This window comes from Pundamilia nyererei, unplaced genomic scaffold, assembly GCF_000239375.1.
Source record: "Pundamilia nyererei isolate P.nyererei 1_Seehausen unplaced genomic scaffold, PunNye1.0 scaffold00121, whole genome shotgun sequence".
Taxonomy (NCBI): Eukaryota; Metazoa; Chordata; class Actinopteri; order Cichliformes; family Cichlidae; genus Pundamilia; species Pundamilia nyererei.
The window spans coordinates 1,867,218-1,886,702 of NW_005187522.1; the positions used below are offsets into that span (position 1 = coordinate 1,867,218).

The 19,485-nt window shown below is 40.7% G+C and overlaps 1 protein-coding gene across 5 annotated transcripts in view; it reads right to left on the minus strand.

Moving 5' to 3' along the window:
- The window catches only part of mib1 (MIB E3 ubiquitin protein ligase 1), a 57,248-nt gene extending 38,076 nt beyond the window's left edge, over positions 1 to 19,172 (minus strand). For all 5 annotated transcript variants that reach the window (XM_005742579.1, XM_005742577.1, XM_005742576.1 and 2 more), the window contains exons 1-12: positions 18,266 to 19,172; positions 17,318 to 17,489; positions 12,683 to 12,812; positions 8,423 to 8,527; positions 7,317 to 7,383; positions 6,765 to 6,969; positions 5,323 to 5,506; positions 4,148 to 4,292; positions 3,882 to 4,015; positions 2,944 to 3,051; positions 2,604 to 2,801; positions 1,822 to 1,973 (exon numbers count right to left, since the gene is read on the minus strand). In XM_005742579.1, the coding sequence (XP_005742636.1) occupies positions 1,822 to 1,973; positions 2,604 to 2,801; positions 2,944 to 3,051; positions 3,882 to 4,015; positions 4,148 to 4,292; positions 5,323 to 5,506; positions 6,765 to 6,969; positions 7,317 to 7,383; positions 8,423 to 8,527; positions 12,683 to 12,812; positions 17,318 to 17,489; positions 18,266 to 18,494 (1,829 nt within the window). In that variant the 5' untranslated portion in view covers positions 18,495 to 19,172. The remainder of the gene's footprint in view (positions 1 to 1,821; positions 1,974 to 2,603; positions 2,802 to 2,943; positions 3,052 to 3,881; positions 4,016 to 4,147; positions 4,293 to 5,322; positions 5,507 to 6,764; positions 6,970 to 7,316; positions 7,384 to 8,422; positions 8,528 to 12,682; positions 12,813 to 17,317; positions 17,490 to 18,265) is intronic.
- Between the last annotated feature and the right edge of the window lie 313 nt (positions 19,173 to 19,485).

Here is a 19,485-nt window from a genome sequence, read left to right on the forward strand (position 1 = left end):
ATATATATAAATATATAAATATAAAACTGCTGTTATAGCTGATATTATTCTGAGTATTTGCTGGCTTGAAAAAAAATAAAACATAGCCCCACAAGCTGTAAGATCCTTATAATATTTAAAATTTGCCAATATATTTGAACAAGGACAGATTTTAGCCTTGACAAATGCAGTTTTCTGTATTAATAAAGTGATTTTTAGGAGGTTTTTTCAATCTGAAATTAATCAATGTTAGAAACAGGCACTGGCTTTAGATAATCTGACCTACAGGGTACCAGATGTGGAGGGGCTGGACCAGGCCTGTGACCTTTGACAGGTGTTCCACAGCCCTGTGACCTTAATTCCATTTGTCCTAGTGCCAAAGGAATAAATGCCAACGAAGGGGAATGACATTTAGCCTGGGATAACCACGCTCATGCGGAAACACACACCTGAAGCACTCACAGCGGAAAGCAGATGTTAACTTTTCTAGAAACTGCTCCACTCCCTTTACCGTGGCGATGAAACATCAATTTCCATCACCTTAAGAGGTGGATGATAAACCTGATACAGACAGTCATTGCTCAGAGCCATCTTTAATATGCTCATGGCTTAGAGAGCAGAATAAAACAGATAAAGACTGGAAAAGCAACCTGCTGGCCGGGAACAGCACCGACAAGGACAAGACGAAGTGCTGCCGCTGCACTGCAAGCCACTCCACACACGACACACACAATCGTGGAATAGCAAAACAGTGTGCAAACAAACACAAACGCTCCAGGTTTTTAGCTGTACCAATATAACAGTCAACACAGGAGACCACAGCATCCTTTTGAAAGATAGATACGCCTACAGTTCTTTAAATTAAATAGTCAATATAACTGAGATACCAAAGTAGAGCTTACAGGAGGATAACTTTTCTTTTAATTTCTTTTAAAGTGTTTTCAACTTAAACAAAAAAAAGCAGCGGATTCAGTGGAAGCAGATTTCAGCATGAAATTGGTAATTGCCTTTGAGATACTGCAGTACCACATTAAATTAACCCATGACTGTCCTCATCTAGACAACAGAAGGACTCAGTTAAAGAAGTGTAACAGTTATTGGACCTATACTAAGTACAACTATATTCCTGTAGGGTGGTGAGCCCAAATCCTTCATCAAGAGGAGGATAATGAATGATTCTGCCTGGCTCTCTGTCTTCTAGCTGCTAACAAGCAAAATATAAACCCTACTTGTTGTAGTTTTAAATAATTCTGTGCATTGTGTGGGTTCATTAGATTGAAATTAATCCTCTCTTCCTGTTTGATGACACATCAAATTTAATCTCATGCAGGAAAGTGTGAATAATATATCCAGGGTTTTTCCTACATATAACAAATTCACAGACATTTTTGTTTATTAAATGGCCAGGCCAGAAACAAGACGGTTAAATCACCAGGATAAATAAACAAAAAAACAACTCATATACTGAGACCATCTCATCACTATTTCTGGGGCAGGGAGACCAACTAAAATGTGATTTGTACACCACACAGACACTTCAAGATATTTGGTATATCGCACAGTGTGGGTTCAATATGGCGTTTAATCACTTTATTCATATTCATAAAGTTCTCACTGAGGCAATTCTCTGTGGGACTTTCCTGTTAATCTCTGGAATTTGAGAATCAACAAATGAATCAATCAAATGTGGTTAATTTAGTGTGTGGACATAAGCTATGCACATGTCTCTAATTTTGGTTCCACTGAGCATATGAAACCGTTATTAACTGAAATCTGCATCGGCAGATTCCACTGAAACAAGCCTTCATTCGTCATAGTTGCCAAACCGAACATGTCACACACCTGGGGTTTCCTCTCAGGGCGGCGTGATGCAAAGCATTGAACCCGTTGTTGTTGGTGATGGTGACGTCAGCACCCGCCTCCAGCAGCACTGACAGCATATCATCTCTCTTCTTACTAATGGCATCGTGAAGAGGTGTGTCACCCTCTGAATCCTGAAGGGGAAACCTTATGTTAAGGACTGCTGTTTAAATAACGTAATTACAAGTCAGGTCTACAATGACCCCTCAAGTGTTACAATGTACTTCAAAAGCAGCTTATTCTATTCAAATTTATTTATATAGCACCACATCACAACAATAGTCGCCTCAAGGCACTTTTTATGGTAGGTAAATACCCTAAAATAATACAGAAAAAACACCAACAATCAGACAACTCCTATCAAGCACTTGGCAACAGCAGGAAGGAAAAACTCCCTTTTTGACAGGTAGAAAGCTCTGCGTGCCATCTGTGAACGCCACACTGTTGCTGTTTTGTTGTATACAATGTGGAAATTTCTGTAGGACGTCCTGCGCCTTTACTGAAGTCTTTCGCACAACACTCAAGCCACTTTGTAACTTAATGTTTATACCTTTGCTCCCTTATTGTGTTTTTTTATTGTATGCTTTGACACAGTGTTTGCTTTTTATCCTCTTGTTTTGTCATTTATATATCTTTTTATATATCTTTCACAGCAGCACCCACAGTTCAGTTATACGTGTACAATGACAAAATCGGGGGAAGTAAGCAACTAAGCTATGCCATGAAGTATTTTCTTAAAGGTAAATAAGTCAAGCGATACATACCTGAAGGCTAGGGTGGCAGCCGAAGTCCAAAAGGGTTTTAACCACCTGTAGATGGCCCTTGTTGACAGCTATGTGTAATGGAGTCTGCCTTCGTTTGTTCCTGGCATTCAGGTCTGCACCGCCCCTGTGCAGCACTTCAATGACAGAGCCTTCATCACCAAAAGCTGCGTGGTGCACTGCTCGGTCTCCATCTTTATCCTGGGAACAGTGACACATCCAAATAATGACTCAGTATTGTGTGAAATCTGGTGCGAAGTGCAATATAAAAGAAAGCTGAGATGTGTTCGTGATAAGAAGAAGCACACATCAGAGACAGGTTATTTTTTCTAATTAGACAAACCTCAGCCTCCAGGTCCACATTGTGTTTAAGAAGCAGCTTTAGGACATCCACGTGACCGTTCTGACTGGCTGCCTGCATAGCGGTGTGTCCAGCACACTGCCCGTTCACCTGGAAAAACACATCAAGAGTCACTCAGAATACGGCCGCGTGTCAGCGTGCTGTTTAATGTTTAGAGCTGCCAAACACATGGTGATGAGACTGGTGAGGGTGTGTTTTAAATATTTGGATGTTGTACATGTGCATCCACAGTTGTGTGAGCAAGTTTCATCACCAACTGCAGCACTGCAAAAACTCAGAGCATAAATATTAATGTGAACTCCTTTGGGAGTCTCGAGACGTCTCTTGTCCTGGCAGCCAAATCACTTGGCCAGCCTCAGTGTGCTCAGCTTTAAGCAAATAATTCCACTGAAAGGCAACGGGGCATCTGGCCAGCACTCACCAATGACACACACACACACACACACACACTCATTCAGTCTCCCTTTCTCTAAAGTGAAGACGGCATGGCAGACTGACGTAATCTTTTTTCTAGACCTATAGAAGGCACAGATTTCTGTCCTGCTGCCTGAGTAAGAACAAAATCTACAACCGTGTGGGGTTTGTAGATCTCCACTTGATTCTGAGAGTGAATCAGGCTCTGTGCTGCAGTGCACACCAGTGCTCATCGGTGCCTCCTTTGGGCCCAGCCTTAATGCCTTTCAGATTGAGAGAGGTGCAGGGGTGGGAGGATCTTTGAGAGGTTTCCTGGGAGACTCTCCTCAATATAGCCTCCTCAATATACTGAGAGAAGAGCCAAGCACAGCCAGGGGTATTCCAGCTCCAATTATAAATGTACCTATATCTTCTGCATAGGTTTAATGGTAGAATCATTCATCAAAAAGTCATCTAGAACTTCAACAGTTCCTTATATCAAAACATCAAAATGCTGGAGCACTCACATCCACATCAGGTCTCTTAAGAATGTCCTCCACTTTGGCCAAGTCTCCATTGGCTGCTGCCTTGACCAGCTCCTCATTGATGTCCCCAGACTCTTGTGTCTCAAATAGTTTCTTCAATAACTGAGACAGGCGTTCTGGACAAGCGAGCGGAAAACATCAGAGATTGATAGCATGTAGGTGCCAGATAACAGAGAGCAATGAAGCAACGAGGACAAAAAACTAAAAATGATGCTCTCTCTGAGTTAGCGGTGCATGTTCGCACATACCTCCAGAGGCGTTGCTGACAGCGGAGCCGGAAGGGGCGATCTTGGTGACGGCAGCAGGGTTGTACGTCCAAGATGTCCCACAAACCTCGACCTTAAGGTCACTGTCAGAGTAGATCTGCTGCACACGGCCTACCTTGCCCAGGGTCTGTTTAGAAATGTTGTGACAAACTCATTAGTATATGAAGGCTTATTGTCTTTGGGCTACGTCCTGTGTAACACAGTCTGTAAGTGGCAGAGGACAGATGAAGAGGGACTGCAGTGAGGAAAGTAGAGCTGCGAGGGAAAGGATAATGTGGAAAGCACAGCAGCTCAAAAAGCCAGCATCCTACACAGAGCAGCTTATTATAAAATAAAACACTGACAGAAAAAAAACAAGGTATGAGAGATGTTTGAGCAATGTTCTTATTATTCAGAGTGTACTCACTTGCACAAGAAAGAAGATGGATATAAAAGAAAGACCCTTCTACTTGCTAGACCATTTTTCATCTATACAGGCAATTTGGAGAGGACAGAGTATAACGCATTCCAATTTTGAATTATATCATCTCGATCCCGGCTATAAGGGAAAGAGGCACTTTGAGTGTGTTGAGCCGGGTCTGGGGCTGTCCTGGAGGATGTCATCAATAACGGGGACTGCTGCAGCAGAAGCGGCAGCAGGCAGCAAACAGCCATGGTTAGTGATCAAAGCTACAACCCATCTCAGAGTTTTAAGGCTCATTAGCTGCTGAGGGGGGCCAGTTTGGCAGGGACAAGTGGCATATTGGAGTAGACTGGCGTTACATAACCCACGGCATGCTGGGCAGCGATGAATAAACTTCATAATACGGGAAGAATAAAGTCATGTTAAGACTGAGAGAAGATTTTTTTAAAAGAACTGGCAGCAAAGCATCCATAGATTTTACACAATGCTGCGTGTAAAGTCTTGTAGTAACTAAGACAAATGTAGCTACAATGAATAATTTCATTACATGTCCCTCTTTGTAGAAAAATTTTATTTATCTATACACATTTATTAAATAAATTTAATTTTTTCCCCCAGCAAATCCTTAACCATAAAAAATTTATTTAAACATGTCCACATTTATTTCCTGTTTCTATTAATGTAACAGCCTCAACGTGACTGTGAGTGCGATCAACTCTGCACAAATCAGTGTGAAAATCTATTCAACTCTTACAGGCAGCATCGCCTCAGCCCATTCTCCATGGCCTCTTTGTAGTAACTTGATGCGGTCAATGTCGTAGCAGATCTGGACCAGGTCTCCCACATGGAACTGGGAAGTGCCTCCCTCTGCACCAGCTGCGACTTCGCCACTGCGCACTACGTTAGCCTTTGTCAGCACTGCTGGGTTGAACGTCCATCTGAGGACAGAGAGAGCGATGCATTCAAGCAACACCGACTAGCTCCCCTAAACTGTGATAGCTGATGTGAGGTATAGAATTTGAGCAAGCTACGCTGGAGCAATAAATAATAAGGCACCAATAAATGGGCAAAATGGGAGCATTTCTTCTGAATTAATGCAAGCATTTCTCCCCAGACGTGAATGTGAGAGCATAAAGTGTTCAGGCTTCACTGATGTTTGATTTCTGACACAAAGCTTGCAAAAAATAAAAATAAAAATAAAAAAAAAAGAAAGAAAGGGGCAAACTTTTTTCTTTTTTTTGCTTTGGTGAAACAAAAATGGTGCATGAATTGTCTAGCTAGGAACTTTAATTTACAACATTATTTAATTTGGATTTATTTCAACAACATAATTCTAGGCAATATTAATGAATGCAAAAAAAACCTATAGTAAAAAAAAAAAATTGCTGTTATTGACTTTGCTTTTTAAGAATCAGTCAGGACTCATTCAAAGATGGTATGTGAAGCAAGGAAGTATCACTCTGTAACAAGCTTCTTTCAGCTACTCCCTTACCCACAAGGGATAGTCACAGCGGATGTATCTGCATATTGAATTTAGCCCACATTTTACACCGGATGCCCTTCCTGATGCAACCCCTCTGAGGGTCTGTTCCTCTTGTTCGTGTGTTAGGCAAACGTGTTACAGAGTGATATAAGCCTCACTGTGTAATTAAACTGCAAAAAAAAAAAAAAAAAAAAAGCAGAGAAAGCACATCTATACCTCCAACAGAGCAGAAGTCTGAAAGGTCTTCTCCCCAGTAATTATCTTCACAGCATTTGAATAATTTAAGATCATCAACGTAATAAAAATAAAGTGGGCTAAATTTAGACCGCTTTTACATTACTGGTCCACATGCCCAATATTAAACGACTCCCAAAAGAACTTGATCGAGGTATATCTATGATCACTATCAAAGAGCATGTTGAGAACATTTAATAAACACTAGAAGCGACAAAGTGCTTTTACATTCACAGAAAATCCACTTTAATTATGCATTTCACTAGAAATTGACTGCTAATTTATTGAGAGTCTCTTCTCTCGAGTGTTAAAAAGCATAATTACATCCTACGGTGAAGATGTGCTGAGAAGTGTTTTGCTGCTTCTGAATGACCTTAAGTGGAAGGGGTTATCTAAAACTAAGAAATATGTTTTTTAGTAGTCAAATACTAAAAAATAAGTAAATCAATTATTCCGAGCCTCCATGTCAAGCGCTGCACCTGTTCCCGCTGGGGTACTGAACCACAATGTCGTGATCCTCATCGATGCCGCACACTGTGCCGGTGGTGGTGAGCGTCTCAAACATGCCGTCAGTCCACCCTCCGTGCCCATGCTGGAGGGACTGTACAATCTCGAGATCCAGATCAATGTTTACCAGGTCCCCAATCTGAAGGCCACCAGGATTTCTGTTGCCATTCTGTTCACCTGAGACGATTAAAGTAACGTTAGATTTATTAAAAATGTGATTTGCACGAGTTGCCCTGAAGAGAGGCAGCACTGCAGAGTGATTGTATATACTACACATCAAAATTTGTTGCAGTTTTAAACCCAGAAAGACAATTTATTCCACGAGTACCTGAACACTGTAACTGCATGACCTGAGTCTATACCTGGTTTTGGAGCCATGTGACTATGTAGTGCTGACATCTAGTGGCCACACAGACTTTACTACAAGAAAAACTCCTCGAATGTCCTTGAATTCACTGCACCAGCACGCTAGGTGAACAAATTGGTGCAATAACGACGCAGACATATATCACCGGCTTGCTTACCTAAAACCGGACAGTGGTCTCTGTAAAATGTCCCTCCTTTGGCATCCTGGACACATTTGAGGTCCGACTAAAAGGGGAAAAAAAGATGGAACGGGTTACATAATTAACCAAGGTAATTCCATTAGAGGGGAATAGTGATGGATAATGACACTGAGAATTTATGCACTTTAGTTGCAGAGGCACATCAGTTGCCTACAATACCCACAATATCAGTGCCCTAAGCAACATGGTATATGGCAGGAAACTGAAACACTATACTGCTACACGGAGAAAGCATCATATCATTTGTGATGACTCAGATGTGCAGCCACTGTAGCAGAGTTAGAGGGCAGAGATCATCATAAGACAGTGCAAACGCTCCTCTGAACTGATGGATCGCCAAAGTCATGACTGCAACACGTCTCAGTAAATTAATAACTGTCTCTTAGACTGCATATCCAGCGGGATGTGTTTGATCTTATAGTACTGTGCACATGAAGCAGGCATCGCAACAGAGGAAACGCTTTGGCCTCTCACGCTGCGTTTGGAAAATACAGTAAGCTGCAATTCTTTTTTATTCCTTTGAAGGATTTATCCGATCTTCATAAAATAAAGCCGAAATAAAACCGTCAATACGGGGGTCTAATCCATGATTTACTTAATCCAAAGGCAGATGCCACCTACCTTCCTTTCAATCTATTAGAATAACAAAGGACAAATCTGTTATGCAACTGAGAAACCCGATTGGCCGCTTTCATAAAAAGCAAGAGGCAGTCTGCACCAATGAAGGACACGCTTTTCATCTGGAACGCGTGTGTAGCTGAGCCCATGACATCCCCAGGAGAATGTCCCCCCTTTCTAAAGTTGACCGCCATGTTCACCGTGTCCCCTTATAAAGCAGAAGGAACAGATTGCCTTTATCATGCAGATACCTCCCCCTTCCAGCTGCCTGGACAATAGTGCCGTACTCACGCTGGCTGCGTGTCTCTCACAAAGGCCTGGCAGTAAAAGAAAGAGCCTCAGCTCCACGGTTAGATACAAAAGCCAACTGACAGCTGATCTTTTGTGTGAATCCGTCTGTGTGAGGGAGTTAGTGAGCATGAGGTTCATACTAGAAGTTTGCTCACCATTCCCTCAAAGCCAACTCTGTACAGGTTCTTGGCCCCGTTGTCCCACAGTACGTAGGCAGCGCTGTGAGGGCTGGCCGCACTCCAGTCCTGGATCTCTGTTACCTGTAGAGAGAGGAGGGAGAAGATGAGAAACAGCAGAGGACACATTAAAAGCAGGGTGTTTTAATCTGAATTACATGAAAATAAAAGAGCAAACATACAAGGAATATACAGCAAAGGTTTGTAAAACACCAAAGCTCTTCTCTGGGTTTTGGCTCCCTTTTGCTCAGTTCTTTGTCAAGATGAGCCCACACTGCTCTAATAATATGGAGGTCCAGGCTCTGAGGAGGCCCATCCATTACTGAAAGTGTTCCTCTGAGTGTTTTTCTAAGCAAGTATGTTTTTGCTGCTGAAAAATGAAGCCATTGCCAATATGTTGCTTTGCAGATGGTAGTGCACAGTGGGTTGAAAGAGAGTCCCAAACCTTGACAGAGCCTCCACCGTGTTTTACAGACGGCTGTAGACAACTTGAACCAAAGACTTAAAATTTGGATTCATAACTCCATGAGATCTGTTCCCTCTGATTTGCAATCTAGTTCTTGTTTAATTTGGCATACCTCAGCCTCTTCTTCCTGTTTCCCCTACTTAAGAATGGCTTCTTGACAGCCACCCTTCCAATGAGATTATTTCTGATGAGGCTTCAGTAAAGTGTATCAACTAAAGGGTAATGTGAATCTCCCCAAGACTCTTGCCCAGTACTACGTTGTTTCACATTCTCTGCAAGTTGTCGATTTACTGAGTTTTTAAAGGAAAGTTTATTCCCTAAACACTAAGAAATATTAGGGGTGGGACTAATCAAGCACAAACCCAATTAGGCGTTGATGTGTTGGGTCACAATTAGATTATGATTTTGTTCTTCCTGAATTTGCATTTTCACAGTCAATGCTAAACCTTTTATTGTTTCCACAGTTATTTAGACCTGTGCAACCTCCAAGGGTATTTTAATGAAAACAAATAAACAAATAGTGTTTGTTTAAAAAGAAAGAAAAAATAGGCGTCGTTTAGCCAAAGTGCAGACAAAGCACATTTATAAAAAAACACGAGTGAGGTTTTAACTAAAGAAAAAAACCAAGTATCATGTTTTGTTGCTTTTCTTATTGGAGTTATTTATTTTTAAATCTCTATAAATCCCTGAGCATCAGTACACTGATATTAAAGCACCATTACACAGTTGTAACAAAGTGTCATCTGACACCATGTCCCAAGTTCCCACTTGCTTGTTTTTACACACTTTGGAAACATACAAGAAACTGCCTTACAAAGACACTCCCACCACTACCAGACCCTCGTTTACACAGAGATATTAAAAAAAAACAACATATATTTGTACATGATAAATATAATAACGCCAAGTGCCATTCGTTCCCAGAGAGAAGGCTGTTCTTGTTCTTGTGGTGATGCACTATTAAAATATTAATAAACTCCAAGTAGCTGGCTGCGCTAAACTTCTCAGTGTGTGGATCCAAGTTTTATAATTAGAGGGGAGTGAGTGGAAATCAGTCAGGCTGTTCTTGACTAGCTTGTAGGTCCAGTGTAATGATAAAACTATCACTAAAGACCCCGACAGCATCTTTAGAGATCCTTTTTTTGATTTAGTATTCACTGGATTAAACCATCAATAATGCTATACATATACATTTGTTATGAGAACATGACTTTTAGCTGTAAGCTAACTAAAATGATGCGTTACAGGCATAAAAAAAAAAAAAGGGAAAAAAAGCAATAAGCTATGAATATTGGACTTCAAAATCCATTCTGCTTTGAAAGAAATAAGGATTTTTACAAGACAATTCTCTCCTCATCAGAAGCAGCTCAGAGCTTTCATATCGCCGAGGAGATGCTGTGGAGGAATAAATTATTTCTTTAATTAAAGGCTGTGCCTTAAGTAAATACAGAAAACAAACTATTAAATTATGTTCAGCCCCCTTCCAGTGTTAATTGATTAATGGGCCTTAGGAGGTAATATTCATGCTAACCTAACAGAATATCTAAGCTGGAGGACATGTAATAGTGGTTTTCTGGAGAGCATACTGCTTACAGCATCATAAAACTGTAATGAGATATGCCATTAAATAACACAGCAAAATGAAGTCTTAAATTGCCTAGAGGGACTCTTAAATTGAATACTCTGGGGACTGGACCAGAGTCAAAATACACGCACTTTACAGCACAGCAAGAGCATAAATCTAAATAGACTGGGCTAAACAAATTCAACCTCATCAGACATCGCATTACTTTCTAATGACATATTTAAGGCTAGAATAACCTGCAGCAAAGAAAAAGTGTTTATAATCACAGAAAAGATGAACAGGAATCAGCAGCGTGAACCTAAGGGGAGGAAAACAGGCGTTTCAGTGACGCACACAAGGTTATTACCAGTCCTGTGTGGAGGACCTGACAACTAAATTGAAGGGTAAAGTTGGATTTTTGTATAGAAACAAATCCTGTTTCTCATTTTCTACTCGTGAAGACAACTGTACAATTATGTCTGCTCTTGATTATGGCCGTATTGTGCACATCCACGCCTCTTCCTCCCACTGTGGTTACCACAACAGGCCCGCACAACATGCAGAAAACCTGCGATGTGAGATAACACCAACACGACTCCTGATAAAAAACATTTGGAAAAATGCTGAAGGGATACATGTAGATGTGCACTGCTCAAAAAAACATTAAGGGAACACCCAGTCATCACATTGTAGAGAATGGAGTTTTAAACATGGCAGACATATAATACTCTTTCCTTAACCCTGCTCACTTATTTTTCTTTAGCTTTGCTTTTTGTTTCCTTGTTACATCAGGTAGCATCAGAGAACACCTGCAGCACAGGTAGTCCAGCTCTTCCAGGATACCTCATCCAAAAGTGCTGTAACAATACCCCCATTACATGGGGGGAACTGGACTGGGCACTGGAAGGGCATGAACCCAGCAACAGAATCTGTATTGGCTTGGTTGTGTGAGGAGGAACAGAAGAAGCACTGCCAGAGTGCTACAAAATGATCTCCAGCAGGTTATTCACATGCACGTTTCTGACCAAGTGACGCAAACACATAACGCCGGGACATATGAAGGTGTCCCAGCATCCTTGGGACACCTTAGTGCTCACAGGCCCATGCTGTGCAACTCAACTGGCATTCACCAGAGAACATCAGAACTGACAGGTCCACCACAGGCACCCAGTTCTCGCTACAGATGAGATCAGGTTTACACCGAGCACATGTGACCGACATTAAAGAGTCTGGAGACACCCAGGCAAATGTTACACTGGCCTGCAACATCATCCAGTATGACCGGTTTGGCAGTGGGTCAGCGACGGGCAGATTCCACAGATCTCCATATGTAAGCTAACGGTACCCTGACTGCTGTTACACACCAGGATAAAATCCTCAGACCTGCTGTCACACCTTATGCTGGTGCAGTGAGCCTTGGTTTCATCTTGGTTCAAGTCAGTTCTTATGGAAAATGCAGCTCAATCTTTACAATCAATTGTCACCTTGTTTTCTAATTTTGCTTTTTAAATTTCCTTTTGCTGTCCACAGAAACTTAAAAGTATAGAAGGAGCAGTAATGGACTGATCTCTTTGTGTTACGCTCCTAACATGTTGAGTCAAGCAGTGAACTTCCTGTTTTGTTTCAGGCTACTGTGCTTTGTTTTTCAACCAAACCATATCCTGGGATGTAAGATTGTTTTTTCCTGCCTAGGATTTTTTGTGAAAAAGATCTTTGAGATTTCTCTGGCAGGTTTGCTAGGCCTGTATTACCTCCAAGGATTTATAATCCTTTTAGTTGTACAACTTTAAAATGAGGCAGAGACAGTTTTGCCTGCATTTCTCAACGCTACCCATTAATAATCATGCATATTTATCTGAACAAACAAAGCTCACTTGTGAAATAGGATTTAGTGGAGACAAATTTCCTGTCTTTTTATTACCATTGATGTTTGAGTTGACCACTGTTTACCTTTATTGAATGTTTCAATACTATGGTTGTTAAAGATTATTCTAAGTGACTGGGACCCAGATGAGCTCTCAGATGAGCAATTTTATAAATAAAATTGCTCATCTGTCCTTCTCCGTAAAGCTAGGAATAGTTAGTAGGCACTGAAAGCACATCGCTTTGCCATTCTAGAAAATTGGTACATTGCTTGCTTTTGGCTTGGGGAGGGAAGGGGAAAAAAGGCACAGTTAGAAACTCCAATTTTTCTGGCAGCTTCCCTTACCTTTCCTCTCCTCCCATTCCCTCCATCCTGGTCTTCCCACTGCCAGTCGACTCCTCTCACAACCCGACCACCAGCAAAGATTCCTCTGGCTGTGATTTTCTTTGACTTGCGACGTGACTCCAAAAGTACTCTGTCAAGACAAAATACGTTTTATAAATGTAGGCCATTATTGTTTATTTGGACAAGCATTAATCACATGCACTATACTCATCCGTAAGGGTTTCTGTCAACTGTGTTTAGGTAGATCAACTCACATGCATTTTAATTATGTGTAAATACTGCAGAGAAGTGCCTGTTGCACAATAATTACTAAATTATATGCCACAATTTATCCAGCCACAGCTCCTCCTTAACTGTGTGCCTTCTGTCCAACTTCACTTTCCGTACATGGGACGCTGTTACCATCCTCTTTTGTCACTCAGCACCTCGTGTTTGATTGAAGTAAAAGATAATAAACAAAAGACTTCTGTCACAGTTAGGCTGGATACAGACTTTTGCTGGCAATTTTGTAGAGCCTGTAATGTAACCTATGGAAGTGTTTGACGTTGTCGCCAGTATTTACCGTGTGATCATGTCCTGGTGTTTTACACGCAGTGCCAGCGATCCAATAGAAATAAATAAAATGCTGGGACTTTTTTCCCTTCTGGGTCCCAGCTCTTATTTCCCCACTTCTTTGTAAAATCCTTCACATTCATTCCGATAGTTTTGGCAATCTCCCTCCAGGAATCTGCTGACGTTTATGAGTCCTTATATTGATGCTATGATTATTATTCTTTATTTTGAGACAATAATTGTTATTCTCTCACTGATAAATTTTTAAACTTTGACAAAAAAGTAGCTGGAAATGTAGAGGACGAATCGATAGAATCAATAGCTGTAGGCCACATCGACCTGGTGTGTAGTTAACTTCTAGGGAGGTGTGTAGGGCATCCCGTAGGGTACGCCATATGTTACATCGCAAATTCCCAGCTAAAGCAGTTAGAAAGGGACTGGAATTGATTTTATTTTCTAGTCTTACTGACCACTCAAGGAACTTTACACTACAGCCAAAAACACAAATGCATTCAAACAGAGCTTTACTGAACTTCATGTATTTAACACAATTTAGAATTACCAGTCAAACTAACATGCATGTTTTTTGCAGTGTGGGAGGAAGCTGTAGTCCCCAGAGGAAACCCACACAGGCACAGGGAGAGCATACAACCTCCACACAGTGATGCGCCAAACAACCCAGAACCTTTTAGCTGTGAGGCAGCAGGGCTAACCACAGCAGCACTGTGACAGCTGCCCTTCCTACTACCATCTTCTCAGGTATTTTTTAAAATCACAAACACACAATGTCACAGTGAATAGTGATTAGCTCTCTAGAGCACAAAAAGTTTTTATGCACTCAAAATCAGACACTAAATTTTTGGCACAGCAAATGAAAAGTAAGAAGTACTCAAACACACCATTACAATGCTCTGAGGCATGCTCAAAACACCAGCATAGCTATAAGGAAAACAAATTAATAGATATTGGCAAATAAAACCTCAGACAGAGCTCTAACAATCAAAGACCATATGAGTCTTGGTAGGCACAGCAGCTGGACAGTGTAGGTCTAACCAATGCAAACAGCTTGTGGCCTCTAACCACTCCCTCCTCAGCAGTTACTGAAAGAATCTAATGTGGTGTAACAAAACACTCCTCCATGCAGTAGGAGCAGTGTGAGTCAGGGAGTCCTCAAGCACCCATTGTACATTATGCAATGTCTGTCTCAGGGGAAATGCAGTTGAAAAGTCTGCCAGCTGTTGGACCATGTGTTCATTTACTAAACTACGGTGTTTAGCTAATATAGGCCTGAAATGGATGCATCAGAGTACTGACGGTATAAGTGGAATCACAGTCAAGTGCTGGTTGTGCAATTTAGGAAGTAAATACTCTTCCAACAAAATAAGCATCCTTACTCTTCATCTACAGCACAGAGAGGAGCCCCCTGATAACTTTAAGCTCAGCCCATGAGCAACTGTGATCCGGCAGCTCGGGGTGAGACCAGAAGAGAATTTCTCTTCCATTTTAACTCTTCTGTTCTTGTTGTCATAGCAGAGAAAACCTCTCTAACGCTAAAAAAAAAAATACAAAACTATAAATCAATGGAAAATCCTGCAGGATATTACTCAGACTGTTCAGGTACACTTTTTTGCTCTCAAACATATGTTGGCACTTAGTCTATAAAACTTAAAGATCCTCTGATAGAGGGCAAGGCAGAGTAAAATTCTTTTCTTCAATCTGACCTGATCTTACCTGTGTGTGAATTATTTAGTAACAAAGTTTCTACTTTCAACTTCTGAAAAATTTATCAAAGCAGGAATTCAGATAAAGGATAGAAAAACAAAACTCGTTTTCCCACATAAACCATGTCACCTGTAAACAGGCGATTTGGCACATTAATTTGATTTTGGTGAATAAGACAGAAAAGACTGATCGCATCAGATGTCATATGCTCCTGCTGTCAGCTGTTTAATGCACGCAGTTCCTTGTGAAGGATTCATGACAAATAAAAGATGTTTTTGTAACATTAGCTAAGGTTGCTGACAGTGTCAGTACTTCTTGAAGAGTCTTTACTGTAATCCTACCACTTCCTTTACAGTAAAACCAAAATTGTGAGTTACATGATCTTACCCATCTCTCTAGAATTTTTTAAAAGGTATTTTCAGACAATAAAATTAGCTTTCAACAGACAATAAAGCCCAAAAACAAAAACAATGGGGCACACAGTGACACAATTCAATCTGACTGTCAACATCAACTTCAGGTAAATACTGATAACAATATAAAGTAGGGCTGTGTGATATGACCAAAATCTCATATCCCGATATAAGACATCTATCGTCCAGATAACGATATAAATCACAAAAATGTAACATTTTCTGTAAATTCTGTGAATCTCGGGCAGCTCGACTTGCGTGAAGTGTTTCCAGCTGGGCGTCATGTAGCTGGAGTCGAGTGTTTTAACGATGTATGAAACTATATATTTTTAGACATAAGTTGTAACGACCGCAGTTTTCTTTGTGAGTATTTATTACACAGTGTGCTGCAGGAAAAAGCCTGACGGCTCTTTTTTGCTTTTCATCCGTAAACACTCAGCATACTCTTTCACGTGATTCAGTTTATTTTGAAAAGTCTCAACAGGATCTTGAGCTTTATTGTGAAAGGTTTATAAGGAAAATAAAAAAGCGGACATGCGGTGGTTTTAACACCGTTGTTGCTAACGACAACGCATAAAAACAGGCGCTTGTCCGTCTGTAGTGTGGTTACATTAAATATAAGAGAAAGAGAGAACTTTAAGAAATTAACATAGCCACTACAGTGACCATCAAAACGATGAGAAAAAATTGCCGTAAACAGTTTATTTTGCGACACCACGAAACAAACGACAGCGTAAAATGAAACGATAGATGTTTTTATATCGTCATCCGATATATATCGTTATATCTAACAGCCCTAATATAAAGTGTGGTAGAGTCACTCTCTGAAAACTAAATAATGTGAAAACACTGGATTTCACATGCCTAATGTTATTTTTTCACATCCTGAAGCAGTTATAATAAGTGTATATTTCTATTTTATTAATTTAATGTAAGGTGTCAAATACCTAACAAACTGCTATTCCTCATGTGCACAATGTGTCTATAAAAATCAATCTGAAAAAGTTCTGAAATCTTAATTCAAAACATACTTTATAATAATTCAGTACTATCACATTTCAATGGAATAAAGACAAACTCTGCAGCAATACTTTGTCTAAACTTCAAAAAAGTAAAACGCCTAACATTTCCCACTTAACACCATCACAAACTGTTGTTGGCAGGTGTGTTGTTTTGTTTGCCAACTTATAAAATATTTTTCATTACTCTATAATGCGCTGACACCATCTCAAGCAGTTTTTTTTCATAGAGACCCAAGGGGATCTGACCTTGCACTAAAGGGAAATCACTTGATTCTATTACTAGTGCTTAATTAAACCTTAAATACATTTTGAAATCAAATGGACAAAAACTCTATAGTTTTGCCTAAAGGTATATTTTAAATTGTGAAAACAATACCATAAATTTGTAAAAACTAGTCGACTAATCACTTAAACTGACAACTACTAGTACACAAGAAAAAGAAGCTGCATGCATCCTCCAGGAGACAAAAAAAAGATTATATGTTCTCTAAATGGGAAACACTGCACTAATATGATTTTTGAAAAGGTCTGACTGATCTTAAGGTGAGGCTGAGTTGTTGCCAGGCAACTGAGGGCTGGGAGCATAGAGATAGACACAGTCTGCCTAAAATGCAGGGTGCACAAAAGACCCACAAATATCATACACACACAGCTACACAGAGTGTGTAAAGGGGGAGACCAGCCAATCACAATGAAATACAGGGATTACCTGTCTACTCTATGTCTACTTTATAATTGTTGGGTCTACGATGAGGAACAATAAGAGCAAATATTGTTAGATTACACTAGAAAACAGCTGTAGTAAAGGGCCGATCGCTGCATACAGATGAGAGAGCAGGGAATAAAATGTGACACACTTTTGCCTCATGTGATTTTTCGCCTCTGTTCACATGGCAATCTAGAATTTTATATAAATATTAACTAACCTCTCGCTGCCTGGGGTGGTGATCCTGTAGAACCGGTGTCTCAGGTGATGCTTGTCTCCATGGTAACAGGTTGTGCAGAGGTCGTAATTGGTGCACTCTGCACATTTCCAGCGAATACCAATGATGGGCTGTTGACGGCAGGTGTCACACATGGTTCCATCATGCTTGATGCCTGAGGGAGCAGAATTAGTCGTAATTTAAACATAATAATGTGCACAGTACACATCGGTAATATTACTGCAACAACTTAGCAGCACCTTGCTACCAACAATGTGCATGCTATCAGTTCAAAAAGAGACATATTCTTCATACTATTAAAAGAGCAAGATAACAGATTTATTAATATACTGGCAGTTGGATTTGTTTTTCCTTTACAGCTCCTTAAAATCTTTTCCCCTTCAGCATGTCCTTACAGGTTGATCAACAGTGTAAATTACTGCAGGAAACTGCTCCTTATCCAGTGACTAACCAGGGGGCGGATATGGGATGTCTGTCAATGGGACGTGTACTGAACGAAGTAATTGGATTGACATGTATTGCTATTGGTCCTTAAAACCACATCATGCTTCTAATCATTTACATAATTAGTACAAAAGTTTATCCAAGCAGTGTGAAGTTCAGAGTCATGATATGTTTACGACAGTGACTTATTTTCATACCTTCTATACAAAGCTTTCACTGCCTGTGTACAGACAGGATATAAATATAAATGGGGCAGTTCGTCTCAAATGGTGATCTTATTATATATTCTTAAAATATTTGTAAGTAAGTTGCTTCTGAGAAACACTGTAAAAAGCTCCCAAGTTAAGCCAAAAAAAAATGAATACATTTTAAAAAGTCCCGTAGCTTGCAAACGGAGCACCCCTCTGTTACACTGTAAGCCACTTCCATGAGACTAAAACTCAGCCTGAAAGTGCGAGCAGAAGCAGGCAGCGGAAGTGAAGTTACCTGTTGGAGCACTGTCTAATATCCTCACGTCATAAGCTCCAGAACAACGGTAGTTGGCAGCCGTCCCGTTATCCCAGACAACCACCACCTCCTCTGGACTTTCAAAACTCCTAACGGTGCCGACATGTCCCTCTCCTCCATCCTGCTTCCCCCACTTCCAGTCAGGTCCGCGAACCACTCTTGCTCCAACTCCTTCCATCATGGCTCGGTTATTCCTGCCGGTGGTCATTTAAGAAAAGATGTCGCAAAGGTACAACAATCCTTAAAAGTTACCAAGCTAGCACTCTTTGCTAGCCAACTATGTGTGCACTGGTAGAGAGTTTCCAAACGCAAGCGAGAGCAAGTCCTAACAGGAAGGCGACTGGAACAATCCACAAAGCTAGCCTGTTAGCTGTGTGTAGCTGTAGTTAGCTGCCCAAGAAGGATTCTGGATCCTCTCCCAAAAACTATTACAACAAGCTAGCATCAACCTCGAGCCAGTGGCGTCCAAGTGTTGCCTCTGGCAGTGAGGAAGTTAATACCCCAAAGTAGCCAACAGCTAGAGCAGATAGATCTCAGTACTCAGAAAACTGCCAGTCCCTCTCCTCCAGTCCACACACTTGAATCCCACCTCTTCAACTTAGCAGGCTAGTGAGCGGAGTTGCTAGCTATCGCAGCTAGCAGGATAAAGCTCTCCTGGCTCCCTGTGGCTGGAGTGAATGTGCTCCTTTTCGATGTTGCTTGTCCTTATTATTATAGTCTGCGATGCAGAAAAAACCCTCCGACATGTATCCTTTATCACCTAGAGACGGTGCCATAGACTACTCTCAGAATAATCGCGTCGCCATTATAGTCAATCACCGCTCAGACAAGCAACAACTAGCTCCGGAGCTGGACGATAAAGCACGAAGACGCGAGGCTTGGAAAACAAGCGAGTCCAGCCATTGCGCATGCGCACCTGTAATACGCTCGAGCATATGGACCATCGCCAACTCATAATACATGTATTACCGATTATTACACGGTTTTTGTTTGTTTTGGGGGTTTTTTACGTTTTTTTATGCTCTTAACGTGTTTTTCTTTAACTATTAATTTTTTCTTAATTTTCTATTTTATTTTTATTGTGATTATTCCTCGTTTTTATTTATTTTGTTTTCGTGTTGGTTTCATTTTGTACATTATTATTTTTACTAAAATAATTTTAATACATGGCAATCATTTTGATACATATTATAATATCA